The following is a 21,176-nucleotide window of genomic DNA, read 5'->3' as shown; positions in this document are numbered from 1 at the left end:
GCGATGGCACTACTGATGCCTGAACTGTAATTTCCCCTTGTCTGCTGAGGAGTAGGTGCCTCTCTGATTAGGGACACTGGAGTCCACTTCTATGCCTAATCTACAATGAAATGGATCAGACTCACCCATACTGATGACCGTGCCATCAGGACTCAACCATACTGATGGCCATGCCTGGAGGGGTGTCTCAACAGATAGAAAGAAAGATTTTAATGCAAAGGCTTACAACCCCATGGCATTTCCGTCTTTGGCCACACCACAGAATGAGAATTGGGCAAGGAGAAATAGAGGTAGATAGTTCACAAAGTTCTTTGTGTGCTTCATAAAAGATGGAGAATCTTCTGCAACAACAAAGCCACTGTATTTTGTTGAAAATATTCAGGATATATTTAAATAAATTGTTGCAAAACAGAAAGTAAGAAGGGCATCTCTGTTGATGAAAACTTTGAATGCTAACCAATCACAGGCCCTTCAGGTCTGTGACAAGCTCAGGGATATACCAGACACCATCTCTCCTCAAAACACTCAATGATTCAAGATATCATTTTCCATCTGGACCAAGTGCTACAATTCGGGGAGGACTAAAGAATGATATGGTGGACACTCGACCTTTCGTCCTTGCCTTCAACGGAAATGCCCTGTGTGAGAAAGTTAGTCAATGTTCATGGGTGTGATTTTAAACCCTGTTTTCCTCCTGTAAGTTTCAGCTGCCAGAGGCTAGGTTGACACATGTCCTCCCATTGTACTAATGAGGCCACTTGTGGTATGTGGTAAAGGACAACATGTGTAAGCTGTCCAGAAAACCACCACCTCATTCACCAACAAATCCAGTATTCAAGAAGGAAAAAATGGTCCAGGAATATTAGACAATTGATTGCCTATAATATTAAGACACTAAGAAAAAATTTGAGAGACTTAACCCGATCAATATGTCGTCATATTCCGCAAACATTGTGTCAAATCCACACCTAGCATGATAAGGCCTCAAACAGCAATTCCTGTTCTTAGTCACATGTCGGTGCCTGTTTTTCATTTGGAGGTGGGGGAAGTTAGCTCCTTTGACCTCCAAACCCGCAGCACTGTTGGTAACCACCCCGTCAGTGCACTGGAGATGCTTTGCCCTTCTGTCATCTGCAGTGAATACATATAGCGCCAAAGTGCCCCCACTTCCCAGATGAAACACACCAGCAGTCTACCACCTATCAGTGTCAAAGGCTACAAGCTACAGAGACAAGAAGCACAAATTGAAAAATTTTGTTGCTCCAGGTGATCTAGTTCCCATCCCCCCTGAGGATGAACCTACTAATACTGATTAAGGACTCTCACATTCAAGTGGAGTATGACACGGATGCATAGTAATTCATACTCCCATGTCCCATTTGCCACTTTCACATATCCCAATTTTATGTTTACCCAATGGAACTGTAGCGGCTAAGATTGTCACCTGACTGAACTCCGTTAATTAAGGGCGATTTACTATGCAGTTGGTGTGACTCTTTAGGAGACATAGTTCTTAGAAACCCAACTCCCTACTTTTGAAAATTATGCATCCTGCTGTAAAAATTACGGTAATGCCAAGAGGGCATCTGGGCGAATCGGCACACTCATATACCCTGACAGTATCACCGAGCAAGTGCCAGTGACAACAGTGTCGGAAGCTATGGCTGTTTGGGCCTACCTGTCAGTTAGGGTAACAGTTTTTAATATCTGTCTAACCTCAGATGCAGCTATACATCACAAGTTAAGGGAGCTGTTGGAACATTTGTCACCACTCTTTTTACCTCAGTGCCATGATCCTTCGTGGGCTAGAGGAACCATGTCTCGCAGGAGCCAATTATAGAGCAATTAATTTCAGAACAGTAGGTCTGTCAGCTTAACTATGGTGCTGCAACACATTTCAGTATGCCAAAGGATTGTATTCCACCAACAATATTAACAGTATGCAGCCCGAGCATCTCGCCCCCTTAATACAGTGGTACACCCACAGTGACCTGTGCCACAGTGATGACTTTCCTATTTCTCTCTCTCTCTCTCTCTCTCTCTCTCTCTCTCTCTCTCTCTCTCTCTCTCTAAAACCACAAGCTTTCACCTCCGAAGTGACTTATGAAAGCAGTCGAGAGATGGATGTCAGACCAGTTGTATAAGATACTGTTGACATGATTATATGTGATGCAGAATGAACAATATCAAACAATGGGAAATCCATTATGGAATAATGACAGTAGTGTAAAAGATAGATTGCTAGTCACAATATAGTAGAGATGCTGGGTCGCAGGTATACGAGACTCAACGTCTCCAGTATGTGGTGGATAGAAATCTATCCTTTTCATAATATTGTGAGAACAAACAATATCCTGTTCTTCAGGCCCTCCCTACCAGAAACCTGCACCATGTTGGCCTGAAGAAGTTGCTGCAGCTGTCTGAGTTTCAAAAGGCAGTTCAGTGACACAAACGCCATCCTTCTGTGGAACACAGGAGTGTTGGGAATAGTGTGCAAATTCTTTGCGAACCCACATCCCATCGTTCTAAGTGTGAACTAAACTCCGCCGCATTTGTGGCCACTCACTGTCCACAGTAGTTCCTCTCCCCTCGAATGGTTACATGCGTACTGGTGCATGGATCCTGAAACCATTGCTGAATGTTTCACAGCATATTTTGCTGAAGTCTCCACATTCAGTAAATACCATCTTAATTTCCTGGATGCACAAGGTCTTGATTCATACTGTGCTTTATTTAGTGAATGAAAACTCTGCAGCATTTTAGCTGAGTGCCAAGAGACAGCCCCTGGACTTCATGACATCCACAATTAAATGCTTAAACAACTTTACAATGATGGCATGAAACACATTTTTGTTTGTTTGTTTTTAAGTCATGTTTGGTGAAAATGGGAGGCCTCCACCCCCCCCCCCCCCCTCCCCCCAACTGACATGTGAGTATTATTATTCTTACCCTGAAACCAGGTAAAGACCCCTTGTTTTGACTAATTGTGAACCAATCTTTCTAACGAATGAACTATGTAAATTATTTGAAAGAATGGTCAACCAATGACTGTATTCGTGCTTCCAAACCAAAGGACTTTCTTCACAATTTCAAAGTGGCTTCCTAGTGTTCTGGTCCACCACAGATAAACTGTTTCATCTGAGATCTGCAGTGCACAGTGCTTTTGTGCTTCACCAACACCATATCACTGTGTTCTTTGGCATGTAGAAGGCATACAATACCACCTGGAATTCCCACATATTGTCTGCACTGCATGAGTGATCTTCCTGAGCTGCTTACTCGTTTTTATTGACAATTTCATATCTCTCAAAGTGTTCTGGGTCTGGATAGTATTAGCTCCAACAACCTATACATTCAGGAAACGGTCCCTCAGGGATTGGTTCTAGGTGTACCCATTGTCATCATCTCCTTAGATGGTATTGTGACTTCAGCGGGAACCGTGGCCTCACCATAACTATATGTGGATGATAATTGCTTATATTAAAGCTCTACACCATTGCGCTAACTTCAGGGTGCCGTACAGATAGTACATAACTGGACCGTGAATAATGGATATCAATTTTCTCCCACAAAAACTTGCATCATGCACTTTTATTTACTCAGAACTATGGATCTCCACCCAGAATTTCACCTCGGTAATCAGTTACTCAGATTCACAGAAACTTTAAAATTTTTAGGCATTTTATTTTACAATAGGTTAATATTGATACCACATGTATGCCAGCTCAAGACAAATTGCACAAGAAAACTTAATACCCTCAGATTTCTGAGCAGCACCTCCTGGGGTAAAGACTGCACAGTTTTTTTTATAATTCTGCAAAGGTTTGATTTTATTCCACATGGACTATGGATGTGTTGGCTACAGTTTGGCAGCACCATTAGTACTGAGCATGTAGAAACCTGACCACTTCAGTGGCATGTGGTAGGCAAGTGGAAACTTCTGTACGAGCCCCTTAGACACCCTCCTGGTGGATGCTGGTATGCCACCACTGAGGTCAGATGCGAGCAACTCTTCGCAAACTATGTGGTCACAGTTCGGTTGTGTGTTCCCAGTACTATGATTTGGATGGACCACTTCTTCGGTCTCAGGGAAATTGCTGATCCCATTATTCACAGATGTTTTTGTCATTCAGTTCTCCAGGATTACTTGATTTGACGTGTCTCAACACGGATGGAGTGAAAGAATGATGGAGTTGGTTTTGCTTCTGAATTTGCAAGGAGGCATGAGAAGTACTCTGCCGAGTGCATGCTGTGTGTGCACTGCAGACTTGAGCGCTATATCATTGGTTCTGCTTACCATCAAAACTCTCACAACAAAGGATTTCCTGATTTGTAGAGACTCCATAAGCTGCTTAAAAAGGTGTATCTCAGGACTATCCCAGAAAGGTCTTGGTTGGCTACAACTGCCCTGTAACTCATAAAACATAAAAACTGTTTATCCTCACTTCACTAAATGTGAAATGACACTTCCCATATGAGCTGTTACGTAAACACTGTTTGGCGTTTTACATTGTCATGACTACCATCAAGTAATTAGTTAGGATGAGTGGGCGTAGACAGAGGGTGTATACTGTGAACCCACAATACCCTGTTACAGAGCATGCTCTACAGCATGACAGTCATTACCTCGGTGCCTGCTTCTCCACATGTGCAATCTGGAGTCTTCCCCCAGAAACGTTTCTAAGCACTCTGCAAGTGGGAACTAGTGCTAGAACATGTCCTTGGTTCTTGCCATGCACTTGGCCTTAATGTAGATTGATTTTTTTTCTGTCTCAGCATTTCTTCACAGTAACTACTCCTATCTTCGCTCCGTTTTAGTTTTCTACACCTTTAATTATCTGAACTGTCTGTCTCTCGCCATCCTCCTCCCATGTCTATTACATACGATACACTTAGCTTTTCATTCTTATTAACTCGAGCACGATGTGTTAGCAGTAATCTCTGTCTTGTATGTTACCCTATCTTCCACCTTCAAGCTCTCAGAAGTAATATCTGGTATTCCTCAAGGAAGTGTTATAGGCCCTGGCCCTCTGCTGTTCCTGATCAGTAATGACTGGATTATATGCATTTTCATATTTGGCTCCTTTCCACCAGTTATTGCATATTTTAACTGAAATGAAATGAAATGAAATGAAATGATTGTATGGCATTGTTGGCCGGGAGGCCCCATGCGGGGGAGTTCGGCTGCCGGATTGCAAGTCCTTTTGAGCTGACGCCACTTCGGCAACTTGGGAATCAATGATGATGAAATGATGGTGATGGACATATTTTAACTAAAAACTAGTGACAACGCATGTTTTCACACTATGTTAAAAATTTAGACAGGCAGTCCTAGCTCAATCTAGTTTTGATGTCTCACAGATTGACCGCGACCTAGAACTGTGTGCAATCGCTAACCGTGAGGTCACTGCCTAGCGAAATCATTACAGAAGAGGAACAGAAACAGGCAGACAGAATCTATGCTCCTATGCCCTTGCCTCCAGTTAATCCCTTCCACTGTCCTACCGTATGCTTAGACAAGAATTAAATTAAACTACGCAAACTTTTAGTCCCACATCCATTGTTTCAGTGTAGTTTTCTATTTACTTGTACACAGTTGAACATGTTTACAACGTCTAGTGTGTAACGTGTTGTGCGCCATACTGCCTGTGAAAAGAAACGTTATTTCATGGAAAGCTGACCATTCTGCAACATTTACATATAACGGAATTGTTTTATATTGTCGGGTTTGCGAGACAAACGTTTCGTGCAAAAAAAAATTTCAAATAGACGAGCATGTCAAGAGAACTCTCCATATCGCAGGCTGCAGAAGAAAGGACCACAAACAACTTCTGACAACAAGTTGCAGTAGCAGGGATTTGTTCAAAGATAACAAAAAAATTTGGTTTAACATGGATCTATGTGAAGCATTCATTGCAAGCAATACTCCTCTTCACAAACTTACAAACCCTATCCTCAAAGACTTCCTGCGCAAATATTAGTTAAATCAAAATATACAAGATGGATCAATATTGCATATAAATTAAATACCGATAATTTAGGTAAATGTTCTGGAAGAAATACACAATGAACTTAGGGACACCATTATCTAGATTTCAGTTGATGAAACTACAGACATTTCTGGCCATTACTTTGCAAATTTAATTGTTGGTGGATTGAAAGAAGAGCCCCGTCTTCCTATTCAGCAGCCTGTAAAGAGGTAGAAAAATATTTCCAGAATCTTCTGCAGATGAAAGTGTGTTTGTGTTCAATTCAGATGCTGCTCCCTATATGATCAAAGCAGGAAAAGCCCTCAGAGTATTTTATCCCAATTTGATTCATGTGACATGTTTTGCTCATGGAGTACATTGCCTTGCTAAAGAAGTACGTTCCATGTATGTGAATGTAAATAAACTGACTTCATCCACAAAGAAAGTGTTTCTAAAGGCTCCTGCTCGCATCAAGACCGACAAAGAAAAACTACTAAATGTGCCTTTACCTCCCTAACCAATGGTAACTCGTTGGCGTATGTGACTTGAAGCTGTGTTAAAATGAACAGTTAGAGGCTATTATAGGGGTAGTAAATGAGTTCGATAGTGCAGATGCTTTGATGGTTTGCAAGTGCAAGGAAGCTTTTAATGATTCTGGTATTAAAAAAGACATTGTTGTGATTACCACCCATTTTTCCCATGTACCTGCGAGTATTAAAAAGCTTGAAACTCAAGGTTTGGCATTGAATGAATCTGATTAGTTAATGAATTAAATTATTATAGTGAGTTCCTCATTGCCGGAGGTAGTCACAAGAAAACTTGCAGAAAAGTTTGAAAATGTTTTAAACAATTAACCAGGTTTTGAATCATAGTGCCAAATTGATAGTTTTATTAATGGCATTGGTGAACTTTCACCAGAAACAGTAAGTGCCACCATAGCACCAACATTAAAATACTGCCCAGTTACGTCAGTTGATGAAGAATGGTCCTGTCCTACTTATAAAAATGATTTTTAATGATTGAAGACACAATCTTACTACTGAACATTTGGAACAGTACTTGATCTTTTATGTTTACAATAATCGAAAAATGTAAAATGAATTGTAAATGATGCTTTGGTCCAATAGTATTAATTAAAGGTTAATGCTGTTCAAAACATTCATGATTGAATGTTGTTTTTTAAATAAAACATTACGGAATTTTTGAGTGTGCCCTTGTGTGTGCAATGTATCTCAAAGTAGGTCCTGTACGTATTGATTGTGTCATTGCAACTCCGTCACATTGCATTCGTTTGTTGCCGACAACAATAGCAAAGAAGGAACTATTCTTGAAACATGGTCTGTGTCCCCATTTTACACATTTGTAGAAAATAATCCGAGAAAGGCTCCCTTTGTTACCTCTACCAGAAAATATTCAGAAAATGACACCAGCATTCTAAATTTATCAAATTTACTGATTTTTTGTGAGGCCGACGCTCTGCCTCGTTATTTATATGCACAGGTTCGAGGAGGAATCTCTTGCAAATCTTTCGGGCAGGGCTATGGAGAAAGTTTGCCCCTCCCCCCCCCTCCCCCTTTTCCCCCTCGCCCCATCTTTCCCAAGAACTCTTTGGGAGTGGGGCAAGAGAGCAGGGGGGAAAGCCCCTAAATGATTCCTGGGATTCGCAGGGGAAGGGTGAGGGATTCCCCCCAAACGATCCTGCACCAATGTCTGAAGAATGTATATTGATCCTTAAGCAATAAACCCACAACTCTTCTGTTTTGTGTTTATCTCGTTTTCAGCCTCAATTCAACTAAAAAGTTTTACTAGTAAGTGATAGTATGGCATCTCAGTACAATTCACGTGCGCCTGTTAGTAAAAACCAGCGGAAAACTTCTTATGATACAACAAAAATTGGTATAAACAAATTTGGATGTTCTACCTCCGAAACCTGGAACTCGTGCAGAAATATTTTGATGGAGTAAAATTAGCACCTTGAATAAACTCTAATAGTGTTTCCAATTAGTAACCGCATTGGCGGAAGTTGCAGTAGAGTCAAATAAGGTGGTGTGGTTATCGTGGCAGGATAGTGCAGACAACTGCCATGGGGGGGGGGGGGGGGGAGCAGCACATGGTATGGGTTGACCCACTGATGAAGTGTTAACTTATGGGTGGCAGTAAACCAGGTGGGACATTTTTAATTCTGAGATCAACCACCATGGACTTTGTATTTTGCCTTGTATGATGTTCCATTCCCGTATTCACAGTTTTCGGCTGCCTGCATCTGCTGTGTGCTGTGTTTATTCTCATGGATATCTCTAAGCAGTTTCAGATTCTCCGCTTTCCCATAGATTGACTTGCACGACAAATTTTTGTTTCCTTTAGTGGTGTTCTGCTCCCCAGTTAGTTGTTGAACCACCATTGCCCTGTACAGTACCGTGTGCTGACAATTTTGTTTAGTGTCGTTGTCATGCCCATGCAGATGCTAAACTGTCCTTCCCAAACTCTATATGCGCTATTCAGAAAACCATTGGAATGTATTTTGGACAACTTTTAATTGTGTAGTTACTAGAGATGCATACACCAGGATTTTTTAATTGCAAGTATTAAAAAAATCATTGCTAGTTGTATGTGGACTTGGGAAGAGCTGTTTTGAGATTAAGTCATTTACTGATCAAAAGTTTGTCAGTAATGTAACAAATGTACTTTGCTTATAACTGCTCATTTTAAGAGATTTATTTATAGGATTCTTATTCCCAGTTGGGGGGGGGGGGGGGGGGGGGGGGTGCAATGGGTAAAGTTCTCTTTATGAGCCTAAAAGTGGAGCAAAAATACAGTAGTTGGTCATGTGTGGTTGTGTCAGTATTGTATATGAGAGAAAACTGTTTTCTGATTGCATTTTGTGCCACTGGGAAATTTTTTCTCACAAATGTTATGTCACCAAGTTCGGGTTTAATATATGTGGTCTCTAGTTGTCAGTTGTTATTTAGAATTCAATATGTCACGAAAGAAAAGACAGACAGAAGTTGATTTCTGACAATGTGTTCAGACAAAATCAAAGAACAGAAACTTCAACTTGAAGTATCAGCAATATTATGAAAAGGATAGGTTGCCACTCACTGTAAAGATGACACAATGAGTTGCACGCAGGTGCAGCGAAAAGACTATTATACATGTAGCTTTTGGCCAAAGCCTTCCTCAAGAAGGAAAAGACACACACAACCAAGCAAATATATATATATATATATATATATATATATATATATATATATATATATATATATATATATATATAAACACACACACACACACACGACTGCCATCTCTGGCAACTTCAACCTCATTCCTGTTTGAGCTGTCAGGTACGGCATTTATGTGTGTTTGGTGTGCATGCTCGTGTACATGTGTGTGCTCCTCCCCTCCCCCCTGAAGAAAGTTTTGGCTGAAAGCTAAATATGTAAGAGCCGTTCGTTGTTCCTGTCTGCAACTCATTGTGTCATCTTTACAGTGAGTTCAGACAGGTTCTCGAGTTTTATACAACTGAATGAGCTATATTATTATTATGTGATTTATCCTATGTTATTCATGTTAGTAATTTTATTTTCAGCTTGAAACTTTAAATGCCATAACAGACAGCAATGTGGCCCTGAGAGCAGAAAGAGATGAGCTCTCAAAGGAAATTAAAATACTGAAGACTAAAGCTGAAGCTTTAGAGTCAGAACTTGGGCCACTCCGTAAAGAGAGATCTCATTTAACTAACCAGGCATCTGCACTTGAAGCAGAAAACACAACTTTACGTGCAGAAACAGGACGCCTGCGTCAACGTGTAAGTGCTTTAATTGAAAGAGCAAACAAAGTGGCACCAGAGGAATGGAAGCGATTAAAGACAGAGCGTGAGCAGCTCAAGCAAGAAGTTTCTCAGCTTGAGACCCAGAACAAGCAACAGGTATGTATTTTAATTCTGTGCAACTAAGACAGCCTGTCTCTATGTCCATTTTTAATTCACCTTCTTTAGACAGAAATGGTAATAATGAAAATACAGTATAACCCCACTTTTATGTTCCTGGAATTAACAATTTCCCACAGTTTACAATATTTTTTATCGTTCCCTTCAATTTTCCTTTGTCCATAATGTTAATTCAAACCAGATTTTGTGTCAGCATATTTGTAATTTTCCCGTAATTTACACATTACTAAAAATGTTCATGGAGAAAAGAGTGACAGAAAACGATGCTGGCATGATGTTGGCCATCAAGTAGTGTTTACAGACATTACGTGATCAAATTCCTTGACACCAGTGCACTGTACACAGTGGATCTGAGCTGATAAATGTCTAAACGTTACAATAATTCATGCTGCTGCCAAGCTTTACTCGGCATTGTGGATGATGGGAGTAAATAGGTTCTTTCAGATAAAGATATCATTACAAATCCCAACCATTTGCAAACTGTCTCTACTGTGCATATGCAGTTTGTTATGGTTATTGTAACACCTTCTTCGAACCATATTCAGCATATTTCAGCATGTGGGCACTTGTAGTGCTAGTTGAGACCACCACTCACTTGACATTGCCCCGATGCATTTGGTTTAGATACAGCACTAATTACATAATTTTTCATGCTGAGTGAAAATTGTTTCGAGAATTTATTCTCGTTGTCAAGGGCACCATTTACGGAAGTAACATTTTTTATGTTACGCAAGCAAACAATTTGAGTGATAGGTGTGTGTGTGGGGGGGGGGTTCTACGTAACGGAGGAGGCACATTACCTGATAACCTCGAAAAGATGATTGCAGTGTAAGAGACACAGGACAACACTTATGCAAACACCACACAAAATACTTATGTACATATTTGCATTTGATAATGAGAAAAAAATCTTTAAACACATCATGCTAAATATGGAAAAAAGTAACTGTTGCAGTGTTTCATTATTTAAATAATGAATCACAGCTGCAGGCTTTCCAAGAACATCGATTATGACATAAAATTGACTCGAACATTCCTGCTTCCCTGGCAGTTATCAGTTCCAGTTACATCAGCAGTTTTCATTAAGTGATAAACCTTTACTAGATAATAAACAAGTCTCTGATTAATATTTTGATGCCTATTATGTACATATATCATACATAAAGTGCATCCACAGCTTGTGGTCTAGTGGCTAGTGTTGCTGCGTCTGGAGGATCACGGGGTCCTGGGTTCGATTCCCAGCCGGGTTGGGGATCTTCTCTGCCCGGGGCTGGGTGTTTGTGTTCTCCTCGCCATTTCTTCTTCATCATCATCATCATCTTTTTTGATAGTGGCTAGATTGGGTGGCAAAAAAAAGAAGGACTCTGTAAAAATTGGGACTTCGTATGGGCGCTGATGACACAGTGCAGTTGAGCACCCCACAAACCAATCATCATCATCATCGTCATCATAGATAAAGTGTGAAAATGCAAGTGAGTATCATATGCATACTAGTAACTTTTGTAGCTTAATACATTATTTCCCACATTTTTCATTTTCCCCGCATTTTACACTTTTTTTTTTTTTTTTTTTTTTTTTTTTTTTTTTTTTTTTTTTTTTGTCGCCGCTTGAAAAATGTAAAAGCTGGGCTTCACTATACTTCTTTTAGTCTGTTTTCTTCATTTATGTTAAGGTCTCGTTTTGTTCAATTTTGGATATTGTGAAGCCATTTAAACTAAGCCAGTGCATAGGGTTTCATTGGTTTTCCACTTAACATTTTTGCTTTCTCAAACTTGCCATTGTTTCACATTTTTACTTCTTTTCTATCACCCAGTAATTCTTCTTTTCATTACATATCTATCTTTCTCTGCCAGTCCTCTTGTTAGTTTTTTTACTGCTACAGAGATGATCCAATATTTGTGTGATGGTTCTGCTGAGTTAGCCCCTCTTCTAACTGTAATCTGCCATAGAGCCCTCGAACAAAAAAACCATTGGAAGAAAGCACAGATCACAGCCATAAACAGTAAGCATGGGAGAAGTGATTCACAAAACTACCCCCCACCCTCCTAGGGACTCGCAACTCTTTGGCGGGTTTGTGCTTGGCTACCATGGGGCCCCAGCATTTGCAGCATTTTTTCCCTTCCATGCTGCATGTCCATCCTCTTGCTATTCTTTTACCCCTCCATTGGGGAACAGGTCTGAGGTGTTATTGGGAATGTTTTGCATTGTCTGTCTCACTGACATAAGAACATTCTCATCTTTGTTTTTTGCTTCCTTTTCCTGTCTTTGTTTCCCTTCTTTGTTCCTCCACTTCGGCATTTGAGGTTCCTCTTTTTCTTCTTCCTCCTGGTGCGCTCCTGAAGGCCAGCCCACACGTCTGATGTGTAAGAGGTGACTGGGTAATGCATAATTCCCCGCCCCAGGTTAACATGCAGGATTTGCACGTACCCCCTGGTACGGGCCAAGCCCAGGGAGGGGTGATTACCTGAGCTGCAACCTTCCCAAATTGCCGATTGGTCCCTCTGTCAGGTGTTAGGGAGGTGTGAACAATCGCTTAAGGCGGGTTCGCCCCCTTGTGAAGGAGGCCCTCCAGTTGGAAGGAGCGCGCCATCGGAGACATGCAATCATGGGGGACTTTCTTGCAATGAGTCAATTGTCTTCCCACTCAACGTCTACAAAATGTAAACGTAATGAGGCTAATAATTCAAAGACCCTTCCTGCTGCACCACAGTTACTAATGGTCTCACATACTGTAGATGGTCAGTCCTTCACCACAGTAAATCTGTTTATTATCCAGAAAGGTATTGTTGCAATTGCCAGCCCTGTGAAATCCTGCTCTCCTTTACAGAACGGCACTTTGCTTTTGGAGACTACTTATGATTCTCAAGCACAACAACTGCTTGCGGCCTTGCTTCTCCATGGCTACCCTGTTCATGTCGAGGCCCATAGAACTTCGAATTCTTCCTTTGGTGTAATTTACATCATGCTGCTCTACTGTCTAACCGAGGTTGAAATCCAATCTTACCTGTCTGATCAACGTGTCAGTGCCATCCATCGTGTAATGAAAAAGGTAGATTCTTCACTGGTGCCCACCCACGCTCTTTCTCACCTTTGATATAGTGGTGCTTCTGTCCAAGATCAGAGCAGTCTATGAAATTGTCACACTCCAGCCGTACATTATGAACCTGATGTACTGCTACCAGCATCATCATTTCAACCACACTAGAATGTCTTGTCAGCACCCAGCCAAATCTATAACCTGCAGTAGGGATGCGCTCAAGGGCGATTGTCCACCTCCTCCCCGCTGTGTCAACTGCGGTGGCAGCCATGCTGCAACCTCTTGATTTTCCCATGTATCTTGATGAGTAGAGTATCCAAGAGATCCGGGTAAAGCAAAAAGTGCCTTACCCAGTCACTCACAAATTATTGTCTAGTCACAAACCCTGTGTTCTCTCATCTGGCACCTATAGATCTGTTCTTGTTACCCCTCGTTCCATGAAGGACATGGTCACGCAGACATGTGACCTCCAATTCAGCTCTGAGGTCGTGAAATCGCCCAGTGTCAAGGTAGCATTGCCATTCCCCGTCCAGCTGTGCAACAAGCCACCAAACTCTCGTCTCAAGGGGTGAAGCTACCAGCTACACAACCAGTAGGCCAGAAAGGACAGGAGGAGTAATCCCGTGAAGACTTCCTCTGTCCGTCCAGCCAAACAAAACCAGAGTCTTCTTCTAGCCGGAAAGGCTTGAAGAAGTCCACCAAAGGCAAATGGTCTTCTCCTTCGCCAACTTGAAGATCCTCTTCGACGTGCTGTCACGTGATATCTTAGCCGGACCAGCCTCTGTGTCGCTGGTGCACACCACCAGCTAGTTTTCAATGTTGGACTCCACAGATCGACCGCACAAGCAAGCCGCTGCTTCTGTGAACCCCATGGAGCAGGATCCTCCTCCTTCTGTGCCCTGTAGTAGTGACTCTTCACTGGCTCTCACTTTGCAGCTACTGAAGTGACACCCCTACATCTCTTCCTCATCATGACTGTCCTCCAATGGAACGTTCGTGGCCTTCGGTCCCACGAAGAGGATTTACGGCTGATTTTAGCATCACAGTATCCCCTTGTACTCTGTCTTCAGGAAACAAAATTGCGCTCTCAGAAATGCTACGAGCATTCACATTTCTTACTGATTCATTTTTACTCTCCCCCCTGGGATCATCATTCTATCTCATGAGGGCGTCTTACTGCTCATACGGGATGACATTCGTAGTCAACCCATCTCCCTGACTACCAATCTTCAAGCTGTTGCAGTTCGCCTTTTCCCATCTGTACCATTTACGTCCCTCCTTCATTTGATGTCACAAGGGCAGACTTCCTTCAGCTTATTGGGCAGCTACCTCCCCAATTTTTGCTACTTGGTGATTTTAATGCACATCATCCTCTTTGGTGTTCTTCCAGGACCTTTCAGAGAGATGCCCTCTTGGCTGACCTTCATAACAAACTTAATCAATTCTGCCTTAACTCTGGAGCACCCACTTTCCTTTCTGACCGACTCCTTGCACACCTATTTCCATTTGGACCTGTCTTTCTGCACTGCCCAGCTTGCCCATCATCTTGAGTGGTCCATTAGTTCTGACACCAACTCAAGCGACCATTTCCCGTGTGCTTTGTTTGTTGACACCTACCCCATTGTCATGCACTCCCAAATGACAGCTTACTAAGGATGACTGGCAACTTTACTCCTCCCTGGTGACCTTTGAAGAAAAAGATTTGCCCAGTTGTGATGACCAGGTGGAATATCTCACAAACGTTACCATTACTGCTGCTGAACATTCCATTCCTCGCACTTCCTGTTTACCACGTTGTGTTCCAGTCCCTTGGTGCCGTGACACAGTTCGCATACGGAGTCTTGCTCTCCACGTTTTTAACTGCCGTCCTATGATGGCAAACTGCATTCATTATAAACAGATGTGTGCAAAGTGTCATCATGTTCTTTGAGATAGCAACAGAGCTAGCTGGATTTCATTCACTAGTTCTTTTAACAGTTCCAGCCCTTCCTCTGTCGTATGGGCCAACCTCCAATGGCTCTCTGGGACCAAGATCCGTTTCCTAATTTCCGGCCTGACAGTAAATAAGATGTCATTGTTGATCCTATTGCTATCTCAATCACCTTGGGCTGCCATTTTGCGGAAGTTTCGATCTCTTCCCACTATCACCATGACTTCCTCCATCGGAAGCGAATGGAGAGCGATACCTTTCTCTTTTCCGATTCGTGGGTGCTACAATGCCGCCTTTACTATGAGGGGGCTAGATCATGCTCTCAGTTCATACCGATCCCCCACTCCAGGGCCAGACACCATCCACATTCAGATGTTACAGCACCTTTCTCTTGTGGGCAAGCACTTTGTGCTTAACATGTACAACTGCATCTGGGCAGAGGGCACATTTCCTGGATGCTGGCATGAAGCCACGGTCATACCCATATCTAAGCCCAGTAAGGACAAAAACCGTCCTTCCAGCTACCGCCCCAACTCTCTTACCAGCTGCGTTTGCAAGGAGGAACGTATGACTCATGCCAGGCTGAGTCTCGCAATTTACTGATGAATGAACAGTGTGGATTTTGAGCGCGGCCTTCTGCAGTTGACCACCTCATTACTTTGTCCACCCATGTCATGAATGGTTTTCTCCAGAAATCCCAGACTGTGGCGGTATTTTTTGATTTGGAGAAGGCCTGCGGCACTTGCTGGAGACTGGGATCCTCTGTACTCTTTACACATTTGGCTTCGGTGGCCACCTGCCCTGTTTCATCAGGCCTTTTTAGAAAACAGAGTTTTCAAGGTGTGTTTGGGTTCCGCCTTGTCGGACACCTTTATCCAGGAAAACGGTGTGTCTCAGGTTTCTGTCCTGAGTGTCGTCCTCTTTGCTATCGCCATGAACCCTATAATGGCCTGTCTGCCCCCGAGCATCTCTGGCTGCCTTTTTCTTGGCGATTTTGCCATCTATCACAGTTCTCCAAGGACCTGTCTCACTGAGTGGTGTCTTCAGCGATGTCTTTATCATCTTTACTCCTGGGGCATTGACAATGGCTTTCGTTTTTCCTCTGACAAAACAGTTTGTATGAGTTTCTGGTGACACAGTTGGTTTCTCCCATCATCTTTACATCTTGGGCCTGTTGCCCTTCTGTTCATTGAAACTACGAAATTCCTGGGGCTCATGCTTGATAGAGACACTTTTGGTCCCCCAATGTATCTTACCTGGCAGCCCACTGTATGTGGTTCCCCAATATCCTGTATGTCCTCAATGGTACTTCCTGGGGTGCCGATGGGACCACCCTGCTCCATTTGTACTGGTCCCTTGTCCATTCGAAACTAAACTACAGGTACTTTGTTTACGCATCTGCACATCCGCCCGTCTTTCACCGCCTCAACACTATTTAACACTGTGGCACCCATTAGGCCACAGGCTCCTTTCATAGCAGCTCGGTTGAGAGTCTGTATGCTGAAGCTGCTGAACTACCACTGTCCTACCACCATGGCTTTCTCCTCAGCAGGTATGCTTGCTGTTTGTCTGCCATGCGTGGCCACCCATCCTATGCCTCTTTCTTTGATGATTCCTTTCATCGCCATTATGGGGCACATCCCTCTTTTGTTACCTCCGACTATAATCTCAGTGAGTCATAGTTATAGGTCAATGTTTACAAATACCTGTGTGTAACATCTTGTAGGGATATGAAATGGAATTATCACATAGGCTCAGTTGTGGGCAAGGCAGGGGTGGACTTTGGTTTATTGGTAGAATACTGTGGAAGTGCATTCAGTCTACAAAGGAGATTGCTTACAAATCACTTATGTGACCCATTCTGGAAAACTGCTCAAGTGTGTGGGACCTGTACCGACTAGGACTAACAGGGGATATTGAACATATACAGAGAAGAGCATTGCGAATGATTTCCCAACCTAGCTCCTGTGTAGTGTCTCTTGTCAGTCTAGCTGAATTTGGGTGGGCATTATTGTGGTGGAGCATCACTTCATTCAGTATTTCTGGTTGTTGTTCTTAGATTACATGTTCAAGACATTTCAGTTGTTGACAGTAAATGTTGGCAGTGATAGTTACACCTTGAGGCAGCAGTTCACCATCGCTGTTCCAACAGATGCTTAATATTATCTTTTGTGGATGCATGCAGGTCTTTGTGCGAGGAGTTGCTGCTTTGTTTGGAATAAACCATTCCTTTCTTCTCCTTATGTTAGCATAAAGACACCATTTCTCATCACTAGTAACGATTCAGGATAGGAATGGTTGGTCATGTTCATGAACCAGTTGATGACCAGCAAGCGGAGATGCACTTATGGCAACCACAAATTTTTTGTGATTTTGGCTTAGACCCATACACCCAATTTTTGAATCTTCCCCACTGTATGCAAATGTCGCACCGATTCATCACATTTGCCACTTTTTGAGTAAATTGTCGCGGATCATTGTGGCTTAATGCATTCAATCAATCTTCTTCAAACTTCAAAGGTCTTCTGAACGTGGAGAGTATTGACGTCAAAACAATCCTCCTTAACACAGGAAAACAAAATTCAATCAGGAGAATGTTGGAAATGTTATGATTTTTCCACTTGGCACTCCATTTTGTAGCCTCCACAGCTCCACACCATGTCACCAGGTGGCAAAATGACAAAATTTTAACCCAAATAACAACAGTGAACAACAAATGAAAAAGACAACCGATAAATAAACCTATAGCAACTGGAATACAGACATGCAGAACAAAATGTTACGAATCTTTTTAAATTTGTTGTATTTTTTCCTTACTTAGTGTTATTCAACAGTATTACGAAAAGATTAGATAGTTACTTAATAGAAAGATATGTTGATCTACAGACAGGCATAATGAAATTGCTGTTCCACATTTGAGCTTTTGGCCAGAGCCTTCTTCAGAAAGGAAAACACTCGCACATTCACACAGGCAGGCACACATGACCACTCACTCTGGCTGGTCCAGCCAGAACGCCAATATTATTCATCTTTTTCATCTTGTGTGTACCTTCTTCTCAATCTGTCTTCTGTGCTTTGAAGCTGACCAAGTACTTGTGATGCACTAATTTTAACCCCTTTGACACCCTTTACTCTCATGTTTGGTTGCCTTCTCCTGGTTACCTCATAGCTTAGGTTCTGAATGACTTGCATATACTCTCTCCCTCCTCTCTCCTCCATGATGAAGGAACAAGTTTACAAAAGCTAGATTTTATTTATTGTCAATGGTTTTGTGTGCCTGTTGGCTCTACTAAGTGAACATACGTGTTTCTTCGTAAACTGTTTGTAAGAAATAGTGTGTGCTTCTTTTGGATACCATCTGCCCGGAGACCTAGTATTTATAGTATTTAGGAGCTACATCACTTCAAAGAAGAATTTCCCCAATACCACAGGACAATATTTATTTAAACATTCTTTTCACAGACATCACTGCATGACAAAGAAGATTAATCAAAGCCAACCTCTGTCTGAACTGTACACGAGTGTATCACCACTCTCTTACTCTCCCAGCCACTGTGTTATCAGGTACCAATATTGTGATACGGGTGCCCTCACCAGAGGATTTGGTATCACCATCAAACCACCCTACGAAGATTTATCTATCGTACCAGATCTCTTGACTAACTTAAATGTTTGTCAATTTTACCATTTTCAGGAAGTTCGTTTATTGGGATAATAGGGATTTTATTAAAGCATTATTACATGTTGGTGTTCACAATAAATTTGAAGCATTTTTGTATTTGACAGAATTCACACCATCGTAGTGTGATTGTGTGACAGTTAACAAGAATTTGTGTGTTTTCAGGTGGAAGAAATTGCACGACTCACTCGGGAACTTGGAGAAACAAAAAGTCTTTCCAATAAACGAAATGAAGAACTTGCCAGGATCACTGAAGATCTTGGTGCAAGAGAGGCAATGCTCTCTGACCTTCGCAATAAAGAAATGCAGGTAAGATATTCTCTATGGTAATGTTCAACATTTTTATCTTATTTTGCTTAAGGGTGATTAAGGAATTTAATATTGAAAAACTCATTGTCAGTATGTATAAAACAGAAGAAACAAATCTTAGGCTGGATCGTGCTGAAGTAAATAAAAAATGGCAGAGTGAGTTTTGTTAGCCGTAGGTGTTTCTTTGACAAGTAATGTTCTTGACTTATCTGTAACATAAAAATTAGTTTCAATGTGGGCGTATTAACCAACTTTCTCAGTCATCTTAATGAACTTCGCCAGTTGAAACTTCAAACATTTTTACAAAGGACAGAATGCCAAGTCATTTGTATAATGGCCACATCCCTTGAATTTTTATGTGAATTATTTCCATACCTTATATTGCACCAAATGCTAGTTGTCAACAGAACTGATTTTCTAACCAAGTTCCAACAATGTTTTGGCTGTCGAACTTTGTTTTTCATGGTACCTACAGTATGGGTCCATGCTTGGAATAGTGACAAACAACATAGACATGTTGTGAAGTAAAATATTACTTACTCCTTCCACTATGAAGTATTAACATGAGCTCTGAAAACAGAACTTTTCGAACAACGCTGAAAGGCAGCTCTTAACTCCAGGGAAAATTTGAGCTCAACGTACACATGAATAAGATGGAAAAATAATTTTTTTTACTAATTTCATTACTGAGATGAGAAAAAATACTATATACATAGCTATGTTCCAGCAAGAAGTTATGACGACAACAGAGCTAAATTAAGCAGAAGGTAATTGAGTTACCCTATAGCTTGAAATTATTCTGGTCACAGTTCTGTGTAGTCGGAAAGTCCACATACTCAAGATATTTTCATTGTATTCGTAGCAGGGTGATGATGCCAGACAGCTCCTTGGGACAAAGTCATTAATCAATAACGACTTGGAGAGATAGTAACTCAAAGGTTCAAGTCTGTGTGGTGTCAACGTTAGACACTGTGCTAGAGGTTGCGATAATCGATAGTGGTCCAGCACTTGCGACCTCTCTGGACTCGATGGCACTTGAAGTGCCGCCATATGGCACGGACAGAGACTTGGAGATCGCACTGGTCGAGTCTTCTACAGGTCCTGACCGAAGACAGATTAGAATAGCCTTCAGCTCGCTAGGTTCGCAGCCTCTAGTTCGCGCATGTATTACACATGAAATACCAGAATTGTGTTGTCTTGCTTTTTGTATAATGTAGTTAATGTTTGTTAATGAGTCATTTGTATTCTAGAAAGATACTTGTTGTGAGTTATGTTCCTGGAGTGCAGTAGCAGGACAAAGTTAAGAAAAAGTTATTTACTAAAGTATTCCAGTACTAATTATTATAGAATGTTCCAGATTGCCTACAACCACTCCACTCATGCTAGCCTCTGTCATCCCACTGCAAATCCCAGGGGTATCGATCGAGAAGCATCCTGTATTTGTGTGAGGTCATGATATGCTGCTATCGACCTTCACATCAGTGTGTCTTATCTTATCAGTGATACCCTATGTGACCAAAAGTATCTGGACACCTGGCTGAAAATGACTTAAAAGTTCGTGGCACCCTCCACCGGTAACGCTGGAATTTAGTATGGTGTTGGCCAACTCATAGCCTTGGTGACAGCTTCCACTCTTGCAGGCATACATTCAATCAGGTGCCGATAGGTTTCTTGGGGAATGGCAGCCCATTCTTCACAGAGTGCTGCACTGAGGAGAGGTATTGATGTCGGTCAGTGAGGCCTGGAGCAAAGTCGGCGTTCCAAAACATCCCGAAGGTGTTCCATAGGATTCAGGTCAGGACTCTGTGCAGACCAGTCCATTACAGGTATGTTATTGTTGTGTAACCACTCCGCCACAGGCTGTGCATTATGAAAAGGTGCTCGATTGTGTTGAAAGATGCAGTCACCATCTTCGAATTGCTCTTCAACAGTGGGAAGCAAGAAGGTGCTTAAAAAATTTGTGTAGGCCTGTGCTATGATAGTGCTAAGCAAAAGACAAGGGGTGCAAGCCTCCATGAAAAACACAGCCACAACATAACACCACTGCCTCCGAATTTTACTGTTGGCACTACACATGCTGGCAGATGATGTTCACCGGGCATTCACCATACCCACACCCTGTCATCGGATCGCCACATTGTGTACCGTGATTAGTCACTCCACACAACATTTTTCCACTGTTCAGTCATTCAATGTTTATGCTCCTTACACCAAGTGAGGCGTCGTTGGGCATTACTGGCGTGGTGTGTGGCTTATGAGCAGCCACTCAACTATGAAATCCCTCCTAACTGTCATAGTATTTGCAG

At 42.0% G+C, this 21,176-nt stretch overlaps 1 protein-coding gene across 5 annotated transcripts in view; it reads left to right on the top strand.

Annotated features, from left to right (window-relative positions):
- Positions 1-21,176, top strand: part of LOC126325636 (nucleoprotein TPR-like) — a 263,392-nt gene that overhangs the window by 110,002 nt on the left and 132,214 nt on the right. For all 5 annotated transcript variants that reach the window (XM_049995265.1, XM_049995267.1, XM_049995269.1 and 2 more), the window contains exons 19-20: positions 9,556-9,894; positions 18,727-18,870. In XM_049995265.1, the coding sequence (XP_049851222.1) occupies positions 9,556-9,894; positions 18,727-18,870 (483 nt within the window). The remainder of the gene's footprint in view (positions 1-9,555; positions 9,895-18,726; positions 18,871-21,176) is intronic.

This window comes from Schistocerca gregaria, chromosome 2 (genome assembly GCF_023897955.1).
Source record: "Schistocerca gregaria isolate iqSchGreg1 chromosome 2, iqSchGreg1.2, whole genome shotgun sequence".
NCBI classification, from domain to species: Eukaryota; Metazoa; Arthropoda; class Insecta; order Orthoptera; family Acrididae; genus Schistocerca; species Schistocerca gregaria.
This window is presented reverse-complemented; position numbering and strand designations above follow the sequence as displayed.